A 17,522-nucleotide genomic window follows, 5' to 3' on the forward strand; every position below is an offset into this window, starting at 1 on the left:
CGACTACATATGTCACGAGGTGCCGAGGACAGCCACCTTTCCTAATAATAAGCTAATTCACTTGGCATTTCATGCTGTTTAGTACGTAAAGCGAATCTTGGTTGAAAAAATATGTGAAAAGCGGTGGCTTGAGGGGCATTGGAAGGGCATTGTGTTACCACTGATCTGTAACGTCAGCACTGGTGTGGTTGAGCTTGCAGGATATTTCTGTTCCCTGCTGAAAATTTCTCTGATTAAAATCAATATGTTTGGAAGCATCTTGCGGCTCACCTTGCTCATGCGGCGAAATGTCAATGTTTCGACATGCATTTTACACAAGCTCACACTGCAGGCGCTCGAGAGTACAGACCAATACTAAGCTTCGAGTTTCGTCTAATTGGGATCGTCTGTCGCACTTTGCTTCCATTCTCGCACCAAGTAGCTTGCAAAAATGCTCACTTTTGTCACCGATCATATCCCGTAAATCGTATGCTTTGTCACCCCCACCGAGAGCCGTTCATCTTGAAAACGTGCTATTGCAACACGTATTCGAATTCTGCACATTTTCACGGACCACTTTACCACAGATACCGTAATACCCAATAAGACAAAACGCCAACCTATGTGACATTGCCGCTTTTAATCAAACAGCGTATGCCTGGATGGAGGAAAGCAAAACCACGATAGGTCAGTCATTTTTTCAGGGTCAAGAAGAGAACGTATGATTTAAAGTAGACGGTCGTCAAAATTCATTCCATCGGCTTGGCTAACGATTTTTGCCACATGTCTTTCATTGCTGCCCAAGTACAGACAAGGTGGTTTTCGTACGCGACCAATGCAGAATGATATTCTTCGGTCAGACATGTCGCGATGAAAGGTCAATAAATAGCCTCATCAAAAATAATGATGGCAAAACTTGTCACCTCGCATAGTTGCCATTGTGAGATAACCTTGTCGAACTGCAACTGTCCAATATTTGGTCGGTTTAGACGGCCACCTTGCGTTAGCAGAAAACGATTGCACAATTTCGCTCGGCAATTGGTTTCCTGGTAGAGTTTTTTCTAATTTTTGTTCGAAACTTTAGATTCGCTCGCATGATATTCCTAGTTGATCGAGCAGGTATACAAAAAAGTCGTTGGATTCCGCAGAATTAGGCTACCCACCCATTCTGACCCCGGGGCCAAACCGAGTTACGGCACGAACATCGAAAAAAAGTGGTCACAACCCAAGCACCGACGTGCGAGTGAAACTACTGCTCGCCCGGCCAAGAGCAATAGTTCCACTCGCCTCCTGAACCTCCCCAGGACGCCGGCGCCGACCTGGTCCGGTTGCGCTCCTGAGAACGCTCCGCCTGCATCCCGGCGCCCAGTGACACCCGATCGCCAACCGCTCAAAAACACCACCGTGCCCTCATGGAATGATCGCTCGTATATTTGTCGACGCTGAGCGCGGACAACAAATATATGTACGAAGTACATATGCGCGTAAAAACGAAAACACCCCGCTTCCGGTCACAGGTGCGTCGAGCGCGCGGCGCCGGTTGCCGGTCCGGCGTGTCCCCACAGCACGGCCGTAAAACGTCGCCGAGTTCTCGCGTAAGACGGAAACACGCGCCGGCGGAAGGCGGCGTTGAACAGAGTGACGCACACTGCATGGGAGTTGAAACACGAGCAAGATGGCCAGCGGATACCGCTGGCGGAGAGAGCGCGCCGCGAGCCTCCAGAAGGGAGGCTGCCGCGCCCGACAAAACAACGGTAACCAAACCCGCACAGCAAGATCACCGAAATAAAACCACGCAGCGGCGAACAGGGCAGGCGCACCACACCATCGCGACCCCCGGCCATGGGCATGACCCAGCCGGGGGTGAGCAGCCGCCGCCAAACGCAGGCACGCAGGCACGCACGAACGCGCGGGCGCGGGGGCGCACAAACACACACACACACTCACACACACGACGCGCGCGCGAACACAGAGCGGCGCCGCGGCACCGCGACGGCTGCGGAACGGCTGGACAGCATCGCGGACAGCAGGTACTCATAAAACGAGACGGCAAGACACGGCTCGCGCGGCCGACACGCAGCACTCACAGCACGCACAGCCCAACGCCAGGCCGAGGAGCCGCCGCCGGTCCGTCCATCCGCACCGGCCACACGCGGACACTCCCGACAGTCACAGAGTCCAAGTCACCTGGCCGAGTCAGTCACGGACCGTCCGCAGCGGGAGGCCCAGGAGACTTTGACTCCGTCTCTGAGAACTGCAGCGCGCGGACGCCGAGCCTGAGCCACAGCCGGCGGAGGCGCCGCTAGCCCTCCCGGACACGGCCGCTCGGACCTGGTCACCGGCGCTGACCCTCGCCTGCCGCGCGCCACCCGGCGTCCGACCCCGGCTGACCAGACCGACCTCTGGCCGCAGCTAATGCCGCGGTCTGACAGCCTCCGGCGGCTCCAGGCTGGACGGGGCCCGGGTCGCGACGCGCCGGCCCGGCACGGCCGCGCCTCATCTGTACAGCCGGGAGAACTCGCGCAGCGCCTGCACCGCCTCCTGAGTCGTCTCGGCGCTGCCAACGGAAGCGCAGTCAGACGAGGGTTCGGCACGGTGAGGTACGCAGCCAGAAGCGGCAAGAGACCTGACATCAATCGGATGAACTGGCCCTGATGTACGCCAACAACCGCAGTGGACCGTAACACAGCAGACGCTATAATTATTCACTCCAGCGCACACTGGAAACGGCAAATCCTGCGCCAAAAATGTTGACCAATCGGCGTATAACCAACGAGCGTATCACGTAGGCTGGTGTGCGTATATATTATAGCCACAACACCTCTGGACAAACAAGGACACATGCAACTGGGACCCTTTCCACCGGTATCGGCGCATCCGCGGCCTGCACCCACCTGGTAACAGACTTGTGGAACTCGACCAGCTGTTTGTGTGTGGCGGTGACAATGCCGCCGGCACTCTCGGTGGGTAGCGACTTGAGCGTCTGCTCCAGCAGGCGGCACACGGCCTGCAGCGGCGAAGGGCCGGTCAGGCTGGTGCCACCGCCAAGGGGCAGCCACCGCGCACGCCGAGGGGGACCAAGGGAGCGGGTGTCGCGAATCGCGAGCTGCGGGTATGCTATCGCGAATTTATTTGAGAACTTCGGAATAATACCACGGCTTTAGTGTTTTGAATGCGTGGGAACAACAAAACGCACAGATGACAACGGCCTCACAACGTATATATATATTAGTGTACACGCGGATTGGAGCAAGCAAACATAATGCAGGCACACTACTGCACGACCCCATACGCTGATCAGCCTGAAGCACGTCACGGAGATCCTATCACCACGAACACTTCCACGGCCACATGAGCCCGCGATCTCACCCAGATTGCACAAAGCGCGACCCCGCCTCGCGCAAACAAAGCGCTACCCTAGCACCAGCTGTCCATAACCTCCCCACTCTACCAGCTGCCCATAACTCCAACTCACCGGCCGGTCGGTGAGCAGCGCCTCCATGAACACCTCGCCGATGTCGGGGATCATGAAGCTGGCCACGCAGAAGAGCGTAGCCTGGATCAGGTTGCTGATGAGCGCGGCGCCGAACTCGACGAACGCTGCCGCCACCAGCTCCCGGCGCTGCTCGAAGTCGTCGCGCTCGTCGTGTTTGCGGCCGCAGCGCAGCAGCTCCGCCAGGTACTTGGTCACCGAGGCGTTGGCGTCCCTGCGACCGGCGGGTGCGGTGAGGCCGTGTCGGCACATGGTGAGCGGCAGCAGGTGTCAGTGACACGCTGCTTTTGACCGAGTCGACGCATGTTCTTTAGGTGCGTCGTGTGGCTCAATGCACACAATGGAGACGGAAAAGTCGGGAGCGTGACACGGTTAGGTGCTCCATATGCGACAGCGCTGACTGATTGCGCATACAACGGAATTCAAATCCACAGCTTAGCAACGGGAAATAATAAATTGGCTGTCATTGACGCCGCGCATGAGAGCGCTTTTGAGATGCAGTTCCGTTTGCATCACATCACACAGCTTCCTATCCACGATTCCGTGACCGGTAAGCGCCTCCATCAACCATGATCCAACCTGGTCGCTGACCCGGCGCGAACCAAGATTAACCTAATTACCAGCCACCACGTACAGTTCAGGCCAGGCTGAGCCCTCAGCCACGCCTGACATGACCTCGCTCTGACCTGTGGTCGAGCGTGACGGCCGACACGGCCAGCCGCGTGACGTCGGCCGCGTGGGGGTGCTGCAGGTACGGCAGCGTCACGCGCTGCACCAGCCGCGTGCACAGTCGGAACAGGTCGTCCACCGTCTCCGGGTGCTGGCGCAGGCCATCCGTGCCGGAGAGCAGCGGCAGCGCCGCCGGCAGCAGGGCGTGCAGCGTCGCCAGCAGCGGCGGCACGCACGCCGGCTGCGCCGCGTACTCGTCCACGATCACCTGGCGGCCGAGACGGGCACTAGCGTCGGCGCGCGCGGCCACTAGATGAGGGGCGGGAGAGGGATGTGCGGACAGAGGACGCACGGCGGGGAGGAATCCCAACCCATGCGATACATGGACGACGGCCAGTTCCACAGCTGCTTGCACGGGCTACGTAACTCTAGATAATTACACAAGTTTAAGCTACTTAGAGGTCAGGGGAACACACAACAATGAGGCAGAGGTGGCAACGACCGCGGAAACATAAGCGAAGTAAGCAAATAACAATGACCCTATCACGTAAAGCATCAGCAGAGGGCACCCTTCGTTTAATCAATCGCAAAGCATATATCAAAGGATAATCCACAGCCGTGCATTCATACTCCGACCTCTCACAGTCATCCCATCACAGATGTGCATTCACACTCCGAACTCTCACAGTCATCCCATCACAGATGTGCATCCACACTCCGACCTCCCACAGTCATCCCATCACAGATGTGCATTCACACTCCGACCTCTCACAGTCATCCCATCACAGATGTGCATTCACACTCCGAACTCTCACAGTCATCCCATCACAGATGTGCATTCACACTCCGAACTCTCACAGTCATCCCATCACAGATGTGCATCCACACTCCGACCTCCCACAGTCATCCCATCACAGATGTGCATTCACACTCCGACCTCTCACAGTCATCCCATCACAGATGTGCATTCACACTCCGAACTCTCACAGTCATCCCATCACAGATGTGCATTCACACTCCGACCTCCCACAGTCATCCCATCACAGCCGCGCATTCACACCCCGACCTCTCACAGTCATCCCATCACAGATGTGCATTCACACTCCGACCTCCCACAGTCATCCCATCACAGCCGCGCATTCACACCCCGACCTCTCACAGTCATCCCATCACAGCTGTGCATTCGCACCCCGAGCTCCCAGTCATCCCTTCACAGCTGTGCATTCGCACCCCGACCTCCCACAGTCATCCCATCACAGCTGTGCATCCACACCCCGACCTCCCAGTCATCCCATCACAGCTGTGCATCCACACCCCAAGCTCTCACAGTCATCCCATCACAGTTGTGCATTTACACCCCGAGCTCTCAGTCATCCCACCACGTCACCACAGCGCGCGCCCGCAACATGTCTCACCGAAGCCAGGTAGATGAGGCAGCTGTGCTGCGTGGAGGCGTAGATCTCGACCATCTGGGCGGTCATGGGCTGGAGGAGCGCGGCCGACTGGCTACCCACGCAGCGGACGGCGAACCGGAGGCAGCGGCAGCAGCGCTCCATCACCCGGCCGTCGCGCTGGTACCGCCGCATCACGCCCGAGAGCACCGGCCACACCTGCTGCCCAGCGCCGCACACACACAGGTGACGGCGGGCGGGCACCAGGCCGTGGTCGGCCGCCGCCAACACACGTGTAATGCAGAGAGGCAGGCATCGCCAAGGCCTGACGACACGATAGCTTTGGGAGGCTAAAGAGGCTACGACAACGGGTTGTGGAACCGCTTGTCTTACTCGCAGTCGTAAGACGGGACAGCTTGATAATCATATATCCACCCCCTCGCGGTCTTCATACGGCTTGCAAACTGAGGCAACGCGCCAAGGTAAGAACACGCGCTCCAGGAACGCGCACACATCACGTTCACTTCTCTAGATCAGAGCACCAACCACCTCCACGAGACCGATGATGATTTGGGCTTCACCACGTGCCGACTGCGTTGGTCATATGGCGCCCGTTCCTCGACACCTCTCCATTTGAGAACCGCCCAACGCAGACGTCATTACCCGCGCGTAAAACGGACCCGGGCGCGTCGCCGCAGTGGCGGCGGCTCCGGCTCACCTCCTCGAAGACGACCTTGCAGGGGTGCACCTGCCCGTTGCTGATCTCGGGGTGCGTGTGCCGGAAGACGGCGGCCAGCCGGTCCAGCCAGAGCACAGGGTCGGCGCGGCTGCCCTTGGCCGGCCGGGCGTCCCCCGCCTGCGGCGAGGCGTCGGCAGGCGTCAGGCTGCACCGGTGGCTAGGAGGCGTCAGGCCGGCGGCACACCAAACGGGCCGCACACTAATGGCACGGCCATCACGTGCATTCCCAGCCATTTGCCAGCCTCACGTACGCTGAAGACCACGTTGCCATCGAGCGTGGTGAAGGTACGCTTTGACAAAGACTGCCGTCTTGTTAAGGACGCGGCGATCAAACTGCGAGTGTTAATCGCCGACGCAATGGCGCTCCGACCGCAACAGCTGACGAACCCGACTCTGCAACGCATGGACGTCGAAACGAGGATCGGCGAGCTTGTGACCATGAATATGGAGGAGAGGCGAGTGATTGGGCGCGGCGGGATCTGAAAGCTTATGAACATGGACATGGAGGAGTGGCAAGTAACTGGGCGCGGCGGGATCTGAAAGCTTATGAACATGGACATGGAGGAGTGGCAAGTAACTGGGCGCGGCGGGATCTGAAAGCTTATGAACATGGACATGGAGGAGTGGCAAGTAATCGGGCGCGGCGACAGCCAACGTCATTCGACACCCGTGGGGAAAGCGGTCTAAGCCACACCGCTTTTGGCGTTTACTGGCAGATTCCGAAGCAAACTTAGCTTCCGCCTATTCAGGGCCGACTGAAGGCGCCATTCAAGTGCACCAAATCATCCCACCAGCCAGCGACCACCAGCATCCAGTGCAGTGTACCGTGATGCTGCACCTGGTAGGCATTGTGGGCGCGGCAGATGCAGCCGGCACGCGGGAGCGTCGCACCAGCGCCGCGTCGGCGCCGGCGACCTCACCTGATCGACGGTCTGCCGCAGCGGCACTAGCTGTGACTGGCAGATCTTGCCGAACATCTCCGGGATCGCCTCGGTTGGCATGTTGGCCACCACCTGGCGGCGGAGGCGCGAGGCCGAGTCAGACGAGTCACTTTCCGCGACGCGGACGCGGCACGGCCTGCCACCCGCCTCCCCGGCGGAGGCGTACGGCCGAGTCAGACCAGTCACCTCCCGCGGCGCGGACACGGCACGGCCTCCCACGCGCCTCCCCGGCGGAGGTGCACGGCCGAGTCAGACCAGTCACCTCCCGCGACGCGGGCACGGCGCGGCCTCCACCCGCTTTCCTACACTGCTGCTGCTGCGTACACGCGTGATGCCGTTCTAGAATGGAGACTTAACATGCTGCGTCACCAACAGCCCAATGTATGAACTGAACAGCATCAGGTGACGATGACCTATCGTTGATGTCTGTTTTGCTGCCGTGTTCCTCTGAGACAAACAGCGCTGCTAATCAGCCGGCACCGCGGCGCGTCGAACTGCTGGAGACATTACCTCAACATCGTTGCATGTACAAATGAACGGGCCGCCGCCTACAGGCGCCGCCCCATAGACCTCTGCCGTCGCCACGGACCCCACGAGCCCGCAGCCCGCCGCCGCGCGGCACTACCTTGGCGGTGCCCTCCAGAATGCCGACGGCCGCCTCGGCCGTGATGCTGAACGTGTCGAGCGACTGGACAATCTGTACGAGACCGGTCAGATGGCCGGTCATCTGGCGGTCGCACTGGCCGCAGATGGACTTCAGGGCGCGCGCCGAGACCGTGGCCAGCTTGTCCACCCGCAGACCGGCCAGCAGGAAGTTCAGCACCGGCTCTGCGGAGGCGGAGGACAATTCAAGAGGCTGGCGATGGACAGGCGAACGACGTCATGGCGGGCGGGGCAGGTCTGCGAACGCGGGATGGGGGCGGGAGGGCGGGGCGACGGCCGGACTAACGGAGGCTGACCCTGGCTAGACGGGCCGGTTAACTGGGGTCACCCCAGTTGACCCCAGTTGACCACAGGGACGAGGCACATCGGGAAGATGTGGCAGCCTGCCACGTAGTATGGCAGGCGACGTGCGAATCAGACTCAAAACACCCAGCAGGGCCGTAAGAACCGGATAATAACATGAGCTCCATGGTCATGCATCTAAAACATGCGCGTCATTGTAAACAGAGGACTGAACACTGCATCAGGCGCCAAGATCTTCTAGAAGACAGTGGCATTCTTAAATTATGTGAGAATGTGAAACATGTGAGACACATATACACTTAACCACTGGAGTTAGTCACTACTATTTAGCCACTGGAGCCAGATTTCACCGCACGGTGCAGGCAAACAAAAGAATAAAACGACGCAGACAAAACAGTCGCTCAACATGTAGGCGAGAAAGCCCCAAAGCCAGCCGTCTTCGCGCATGTCTCCGCGCCCCTCTCACCTAGCACAGTGGAATGCTCGAAGATCCATTCGGAAAGCCCGTTGAGCAGGTTGATGGCGGTGAAACGCAGCGCCACGTGCACGCTGTCCGGCAGAGCCAGCACCGCCTGCACCACCTCCGGCACCACGCTGTCCTGCCGACTGCACCGGCACCAGCGTTAGACGGAAGCCTGCACCACCTCCGGCACCGTGCTGTCCTGTCATGATCAACCAACGCCACACAGGCCAAAAGTGTTGGCGGTTAAGCCACATCAGTCAGAGACATCAGCGGCCGGTAAATATGAGCTTCCGAACCAGTTTTTGACGCCACTCCTGTTCATACCCCGAATAAGTAGCATTTATGAATACAAATCATGCACGTCCACAGCAGCGGACTATCATTCATGACACATAATTCAAATCGAGTGCCAGAACAACCTACCGAACACGTCGTTTAGTTGCGTTACGTTGCCAATCGCTACCAATCGTTTCAGTCGCTCCCATGCGTCTTTCTTAAAGATTTAATCCGAACATTTTGAATGGACAGATTTCTGAGGTCAGAGCTCACGCTAAGCAGTGCTTGTTGTGCGAGCCCTGACCCCTACCATCCGATGGCGCAATTCCATGCCAACGGTAAAAATTTGGTACAGAAAGGTTGACGTGCCGCAAAGCTCAGCACGGTCCGTCCTGTCCTCTGACGTCATTTGACCTTTAGCGCGACAGCTGCCACCGGCCGCAGGCCACACATGTCAAGGACAAACAGCGAGCGCCCGAAGCGACTCGAGCCCACCCCGCCACGGGCGGATGAATCAGGAGGCAGGCGCTCTAACCAACTGAGCCATCGGGACGACCTAGATTCGTGCTCACAAACTGTCTTTGAGATAATATGATAGCAAGCCCTCAAAGCATTTCAACCGGTAGCTTCTAAGTACAGCTCTAGGCGCTCCTCCCCCTTCCACTTACGGTAGAATGTTCTTAGCGACGGTGGCCATGATGAAGAGAGCAGCCTCGCTGCTCTCCCAAGTAGCTGCCGGGTCCTGAAGGAACAGGAACATCTGGTGGAACACGTCCAGCGAGCCGCAGACGAACACGAAGTCGCGCACCAGGTCGGTCACCCGCGACCGGAAGTCTGAGAACTCGTCCTGGTCGTCGGGCGTGCCGTCCTGAGGGCACAGACGGAGAGCGGCTGTCAGAGCACCGCCCGGTCAGCACTGGGCGGTGGCGCGCGGCCAGACGCCGCAGCGACCGCGTCGGCTGCCACTTCACGGGGTGTGATCGGTACAGAGCAAGCGCGATAGTTTGACGACACTTCGGTCCATTAACACGCGCCCGGGTGGCCGGTTGAATGCCGCTCGCTCGGGTGGGGGTCAATTTAAACCCCTAAGATCGCAAAATTAAGAGAGCTATAAGGACTAAATTCACACGGTGTGTTGGCCTGTATGTGAACTTACTGGCGTCAAAATTTGAGGTCCCTCGGCTATGACCTTCGCGTCAGATAAGGCCAAACAAGGTCAATCAAACTCCATATTGGTGTCCAGTGCCGCAAGACCTTCTCAGGTAACGGTCCGAATCACATGATAGACTCCATCTGACAGTGCCGACTCACGTAATCAGACTCCATCTGACAGTGCCGACTCACGTAACCAGACTCCATCTGACAGTGCCGCCTCCCGTGATCAGACTCCATCTAACAGTGCCGCCTCACGTGATCAGACTCCATCTGACAGTGCCGCCTCACGTGATCGGACTCCATCTGACAGTGCCGACTCACGTGATCAGACTCCATCTGACAGTGCCGGCAGAGCGCCAGCAGAAGCATCTCGAAGTAAGGCTTGAAGCGGCTGTAGTGGTTGCTGCTCTTCATCTGGTACAGCTCCTCGGAGAGACGGTACCAGAAGTGGAACGTCACCTCAGCCACCTGGTGACGGAGCGCAGGTGAGACGGGCACGGGACGGTCCGCGGTATCACCTGGTACAGCTCCTCGGACAGACGGTACCAGAAGTGGAACGTCACCTCAGCCACCTGGTGACGGAGCGCGGGTGAGACGGGCACGGGACGGTTCGCGGTATCATCTGGTACAGCTCCTCGGACAGACGGTACCAGAAGTGGAACGTCACCTCAGCCACCTGGTGACGGAACGCCGGTGAGACGGACACGGAACGGTTCGCGGTACCATCTGGTACAGCTCCTCGGACAGACGGTACCAGAAGTGGAACGTCACCTCAGCCACCTGGTGACGGCGCGCGGGTGAGACGGGCGCGGGACGGTTCGCGGTATCAGCATGGTCTGCGTTACTACGCTGCTGTACCCCTTTCCGCACCTCCACTTGCCCTCCACTTCGGCGCGTATCTTCCTCCCTGCAAAGCACTTGCAACAAAATGCGCTCTGACTGCTTTGCCAAATTATCTTGACTCGCTAAATGAGTCTCGCAACTGCCAAACAAAACGCAAGATCTCCTGCGTGTGGCAGCCGCCACGTTCCGTTCTCACCGATCCTTTTCTCGGTCCTCAGCCGACCTACCCCCCCCCCCCCCCCCTGCTCCTTCAGTCGGTATCACCAGCGCGTACCTCGTAGTCATGGTGGCCGACGCAGACGAGGATCATGTCGAGCACCTGCATCGATCCTAGCCCCTGGCCGGGGTTGTTGACCAGCACGGTCACCACCGCCTCGCCCAGCTCCGTGAACACGCGACTGTAGTTGCGGCACCTGCGCGGGGTGGTCGGCGCTCCGGTAAGAGCACAAGCACAAGCCCCAACAAAATAGATCGGGGTTACAAGCCATGGAACTGGTGGCAGATCAGCCTTGTGGAGGTCTGGACACATGGGTGGATGGGGGACGAAATGCATTGAAGGGTGTCAGTTTGACTGTTTTTTTTTTTGTACAACAGACCTCAAGAAACGACACGCTGATTATGAAGAAGCGACGCATCCACCTGACAGCATTTCACGTCCATCACTCAGCTGCAACGAACCGCGGGGGAGACTGTCCCACCTGGCTACGTGTCTCACTTTTTTACGTCACACGCTATCGTCCCTAGCTTATGGCGCAGGCTTGTAAAAGTGTGCGCATTTCGCTGAGCGCGCGAAATTCGGAAGCATCAAAACGCCGGCTCCCCTTCAGCAACGATACCACACAGCTAAGCTAGCGTCGCACAAACTCGGTCGTGAGCATTTGCCAGCGCCAAACCACTACTCACTTGTCCACGAGCTCCTCAGCGACCGCCATCTGGTAGGGGTCCGCCAGTGTGAAGACGCCGGCGAAGAGCGCTTTGGCCAACGGGTGGTACTTGAGGTCCTCCTCGATCAGGAAGAGCGCTGAGCACACACAGTCGGTGGCCACCTCGTGCAGCGCGTCGGACGCCTGCGACGGTGGGGCAGGCGCACTGTCAGGGGGTACCCGTGCTCCCAAACAGCCAGAGAACGTGCGGGGTCTTCACCGCAGGCAAGCACATGAAGACGATAGAGCTCTACGCCCGGGTGACATTTTGCCATCAGACTTCAAGCCTCTTTCCAGGCGCCCCTGATTCGCAGGTCAATCACCATATGTTGCGCCACGCAAATGCCCACCACCTTTGACCCGCCAGGTCGACCCGGCGCCAAGTCCGGACACTACTCACCCGGTGGTTGTGCAGCACCTGGAAGGTAAACTTGAGCAGATCCGAGTCGGCCACCTGGATCAGCGCGTCCGCCGGGAAGGTGAACCACGAGGAGAGACAGCGCAGCAGCTTGGTCTGCAGGGCCGGCTCCGTGGTGCCCACGGAGCCGTTCTGTCCGGCCGCGCGTCAGGACAGCCAATGTTAGATTGGAACTTCGTGCGCGCGCGCAGGGCGGGTAGCCGATCACACAGCCGACGACAGTTTGAGTTGTTACACAGAAATGCAGACATCTCATTTTGGGGCACAGGCCTACCTGAACACAAAGCGCTTATACAACGTATGTGTGGACTGCCATAAACAACATGCCAGCGATGCATCTGTTCAGAACATGGAATACATCCCAGCAGCTCCAACACCGCAAATCACGCCACACTTAGCTCAGTATCCCCCGGAGGCCGGGCGTTGCCCGGTGGTAGCACGGCACCCGCCGCCGGCTGCCGTGGGCCGGCCCTCCACACCGTCGCCCACTCACCAGCAGGTTGAGCACCAGTGGACACGTGGCCGTGCAGTAGGCGGCCACCTGGTCGCGCCGGTTGGCGCCCAGCCGCAGGTGGCGCGAGCTGACCTCCTCCGGCAGCACGGTCAGCACCTCCAGCAGCGGCACCGGGTGCGACTCGCCAAACCGCGCCACCAGGTCCTCCACCGGCGTCAGCCACGACGACATCAGCAGCGCCAGGTCGGCCACCGACAGACACAGCTGCAGGCAGAGACGGGTCATCAGGCGTACAGTCCGGTCCCGGCTGTGCACACAGTGGTGCCGGCCACCGACAGAAACCGCTGCAGGGAGAGGGACGGCCCGGCGTGTGGTCAGGTCCCAGTTATGCACACAGTGGTGCCGGCCACCGACACACAGCTGCAGGGAGACAGGCGGCCAGGCGTGTGGTCAGGTCCCGGTTATGAACACAATGGTACCGACCACTGGCAGACACTGCTGCAGGTAGACATGGGCGGCCAGGTGGGCCTACACACACGGCTGCCAGGACAGATGGACCGTTTGGTGTCAGGTGGGCCTGCAGACAGCTGGTGGGAAGGGCCAGTAACATGACTTGAGTCTGATGTCAGACAATGGTGTGAGGTCGGCCCACAGATCCAGCTGCATGAGGGCATATGCCATCAGATGCACGGTCTCATGTCAGGCCTTGGGCGCGGTTGCACGAATGGGCGAGTGGTCAGGTTATGGCTGACGTCATAGATAACGTCGTAACATAATGACGTCATAGCTGACGCCTACAGACGCCAGCCATGCCAACAAAGCCAGGTACACTACACCCACCCAGCTACACAGGCTGTGTACTTAACACTGCAGGCTATAGCATAGAGAACACTGCAGGTCACAGAGAACATTCTGCAAGACTGCACGACACATTTTATGTAGACTTGTCATTGGTCATCAGCGTCATCGCCATTGTCATCGTCATCGTCATCGTCATCATCATCATCATCAAGTCATCAAAACCTTGCAAAGCTTGCAGTGTGCAAGACGATGCAGCATATGGCCTCTGACCAAGCAGGACAGCCGCGCGCACCGCCGCCGCGCTGCGCCGCCGGCCGGCCACCGACCTGGGTCACGATGATCTGGTTGGTGGCCTGCGTGATGCACGCCATATGCTCGAGCAGCGAGTCCTTGAGCGACGCGTGCGCCTCTGGCGGCAGCTCGTGGAACGAGTACTGGATCTTGGTGCGCATGGTTTGGGCGGCGAAGTAGCACGATTCCAGGTCACGCTTGTCGTGCAGCAGCTGGTCCGCCACCTTCCAGGCCACGATCTGCCGGCCATCCGCGTCAGTCTCCGCGCAGCCCGTGCATGGAGGGCCAACACTAACATGAAGTTTAATCAATAGGAATGTCTGTTTAAGTAGAAGGCAGCACAAACTAGTGATTGCTCATACTCCTTCTATACATTGAAACATCCCACCAAACATTGAAGCATAGTTTGGAAGGACAAGCCTGAAAAATGATCACTCCACCCACCTGTCACTCTAAGTTCCCATAAATTCCACCCCATAAGATATAAGCATATGCTATAAACTCCACCCATTTGCCCATATGAATTTGTACATCTTGCTTTACTTTGAACATCAAAAGCAGCAAGACAGTAAACATGGGGTGTACTCACTGACTGCTGCAGCTCCTGTAGCCATTTGGAGGCATGCTCCTTGCTGGTTGGGTTGGGGTCGTTATACAGCGTCTGGATCGCCTGTGTTACCAACTCGATGGATGGTGGAGTCTCCATAACTGCAAACGAGGCAAAAGACCAACATGCCGAAGAGTTCAACCACTGTGAGGATAGGGTGATGCACAATGTTAGACTCTATCACATACAACATACAATCTGGGCATCTGAAGTCAACCTGTGGCATGGCAAATAAAATGTTGCACTCTGGTGTTGTGGTAAGCCTTGTGTTGCGCTCCAGTGCTAAATGGTCAAAATGAAACTTGGATGTGGTATTCCGAGTTTGAGAGGCACGTTATTTTTGGAGCAGCTGTGGAACTCAAAGTTGGAGAAGCAAACATACATAACTGCTGGTGTCTACAGCAGTTGCAAAGCATGCCAGCTTTTTGTATGAGTCAAAACACGGTCACAATCAATCCACGAGATGAACTCATTTGAGGACGCATATGACTGATCTTGCAACTACAAACAGAAGCAGCTTGCTTATTTTTGCAACATAAATTCCATTCATATTCTGACACATGAACATGAAAAAATGCATAAAAAACAATGAGTTTCAGTACAAATCCAGTTAACACTTTAATGTGAGGTAGCTATCAGCATCATGTAGTATTTTACAACCAAGAAACTAATGCAAAAGTGTGACTGGTGCTGCATGATCAATATTGACACAAGGCCAGCTTTTACTACTTAACTCTTTGCTGGTGGCATAAACTGGCTATAGCTGGTTGCAACTGATGATAACTGAACTTGTTTCCTAAATGATCAATGTTGAAATGGGTACAAAACCTGCCCATTGGTGTGCAATGAAGGACACTGATCTAGCTTAATAGAGAGCATGTTACTAATGTAAGATCAATTAATGCATTGGCTTTAGGGCTGACTTCTTTCCTGACATGTGATGACTTACATACCTGTCAGTGCTTAAATATGGGCGGTAACAAGGCATGTATGGTAAACATGACAACTGAGCAGATGTGGTTGAGGTGTCAAGACAGTACTTTGCAAAGAAGGTATTTGACATGGTCCTCTCTCTCACTTCAGAGCCTAGCCAGAATCTCTACCAATATTAAGGTAAATGGCATTCTAATTGGAAAACACATGTTTCTGCACATTTGACCATAACTATTGGGCTGATAAACACTTCTATGACATATCAGCTGTACTTCACAGTACCTTCCATCATAATTACAATTGTCAATGTGCATTTTCACCTATTTGTAAATAAATTTAAGGTTTCTACAATACATAGTGTCTAACATTGAACATAAATCTACAACAAAATAAATCTATGTACAGTTTACCATGGCATAAGCATGCAGGGGCATATAAAGCAGCCTGGTGATAATGAGGCTTTATCTAGCTAATGCCAAATCACTAGAACCATGGATACCACCAGCTTTAATCATGTAACAGCTTATGTCATAATGTTCCTAGTTTGAGGTTTTGGGATGGCAGAGAGCACCAGTCATTTTCAATGCATTAGCTTCACCTCAGCCTCCTTACTATAATTATTTCAAAAACAGTGTATTACTCAACTCAATGCAGTAAACCAACTACTTCAATTCAATTTACATTTCACCATCCCCAAATCTAATATCACTCACATCTCATCGGGCAATGCTTTCCAGCATCCAACATAGGACTTTGTCCATTGATCAGCAGGAGGTTTTTATAGGAGTCAACAAACTATGGCAAAATCAAATAATTCTTCCTGGACATATCTAAGGAGACTACAATCTCAATTGAAACAGCAGCCAGTATGCACTGAGCAGAGACAGAACTTGTTTTGCATCAGGGTGATGCTTCTATGGAATGGCTCAACAATGAGAGTGGTTATGTCATCAAATATGAATGCATTCAAAAATAATCTTGGTAGGCACTGCATGGATACCAAACCATACCAGACCACCAAGTCATGCACACTGAGTGCCTGAAACTAGCAAATTTTTGGGATGGCTTCAGTCCATCTGACCCACTGCATATAATGAAACCTGCCCTACCCAAACACTTGAAATAACCATTTGAATACACTGCACCTAGCAAAATACAAGGTATTAAAACCACTCAAATGTAATGCAATGCACATCAAATAAAGGTAAGAGATAAAACATTTGTTATACAGTTACACTTTGCATAATACCTAGAGAAGTAACATCAAATTTTATAAATTTACTGGGAACTTGGCATGCCATATTTTGCATAGCTGAGGGTACTCCCATAGCAAGAATTTTAAAAAGCTATGATGCTTTAATTGTGCTGTTTCAAATTTTATCTAACCACTTCCATGTCAGGCCAGAATCCAAAAACACATTTCATACAAAACATGAATGGCATAGCAGTAACATCCTATCAACAATTTCAGCACACTATAAACACAAGTCACCAACTAAGCACAGGATCCCACCAATTTCAGACCACAAAGCCAATTTCCTTGAATTCGTGATATTACTTACATAATTTTAAGCAATAGTGCCCAATTCAAATTCAGACAAATATTCTGAGCATTGCACACAGTTCAGTCTGACCTGAATTTGGTGCAAGCATGCCCTGGGTCTAGTGCAAAGACACTGTGCAACCATCCAAGTGATAACAGGAGTTAAGCAAACTGGATTTAAGGCATAGTAGATAAGGTGGGCATCCATGTTTGACAAATAACATGGCGATTTAGCACACCCTAATAACCCAATCATCATCAGTAGCATGAGGTTGATGGTTATTTCACCATACGGGTATGCCAACTGTGATGGCTGACATATTGATCTATCCAATGAACCATTATCATGTTCTAGAAGCCCAAGCCATAAAGTTACAATCCATCAATGATTTATATTGCATGGTTTCTTGCAAATGTTTCGATAACCGGTCCCGAGCCGTTTCAAATCAAGCATCGATGTGTTGCAGAATGACGTCCGGGGGCACCATAACCATAGCTTACCTGAGAAGCCGAGTTCCTTTATCACAATATCGATGAAAAATTATTGAATTTTGATTTCTCTGCCCACACCAGCCTACATTCGCACGAAATTCCCACCCAACATTCGGAAGATCCCCGTGGAAAGCATAACCAACGC

General features: G+C 55.2%; 1 protein-coding gene across 1 annotated transcript; it reads right to left on the minus strand.

The window, feature by feature from the left end:
• Positions 1–1,392: 1,392 nt before the first annotated feature.
• Positions 1,393–17,517, minus strand: LOC119108546 (transportin-3). Its single transcript, XM_037232138.1, has 18 exons — positions 17,387–17,517; positions 14,392–14,510; positions 13,838–14,041; positions 12,750–12,974; positions 12,239–12,388; positions 11,819–11,982; positions 11,190–11,328; positions 10,394–10,540; positions 9,586–9,785; positions 8,645–8,784; positions 7,838–8,040; positions 7,192–7,284; positions 6,251–6,388; positions 5,557–5,754; positions 4,159–4,409; positions 3,455–3,686; positions 2,874–2,986; positions 1,393–2,536 (listed from the first exon to the last, which is right to left on the minus strand). Exons 2-18 carry the CDS (start codon positions 14,506–14,508, stop codon positions 2,476–2,478), a joined length of 2,775 nt encoding a protein of 924 aa, XP_037088033.1. The 5' UTR covers positions 14,509–14,510; positions 17,387–17,517; the 3' UTR covers positions 1,393–2,475.
• Between the last annotated feature and the right edge of the window lie 5 nt (positions 17,518–17,522).

This window comes from Pollicipes pollicipes, unplaced genomic scaffold (assembly GCF_011947565.3).
Source record: "Pollicipes pollicipes isolate AB1234 unplaced genomic scaffold, Ppol_2.1 Scaffold_6686;HRSCAF=7923_pilon_pilon_pilon, whole genome shotgun sequence".
Lineage (NCBI taxonomy): Eukaryota > Metazoa > Arthropoda > Thecostraca > Pollicipedomorpha > Pollicipedidae > Pollicipes > Pollicipes pollicipes.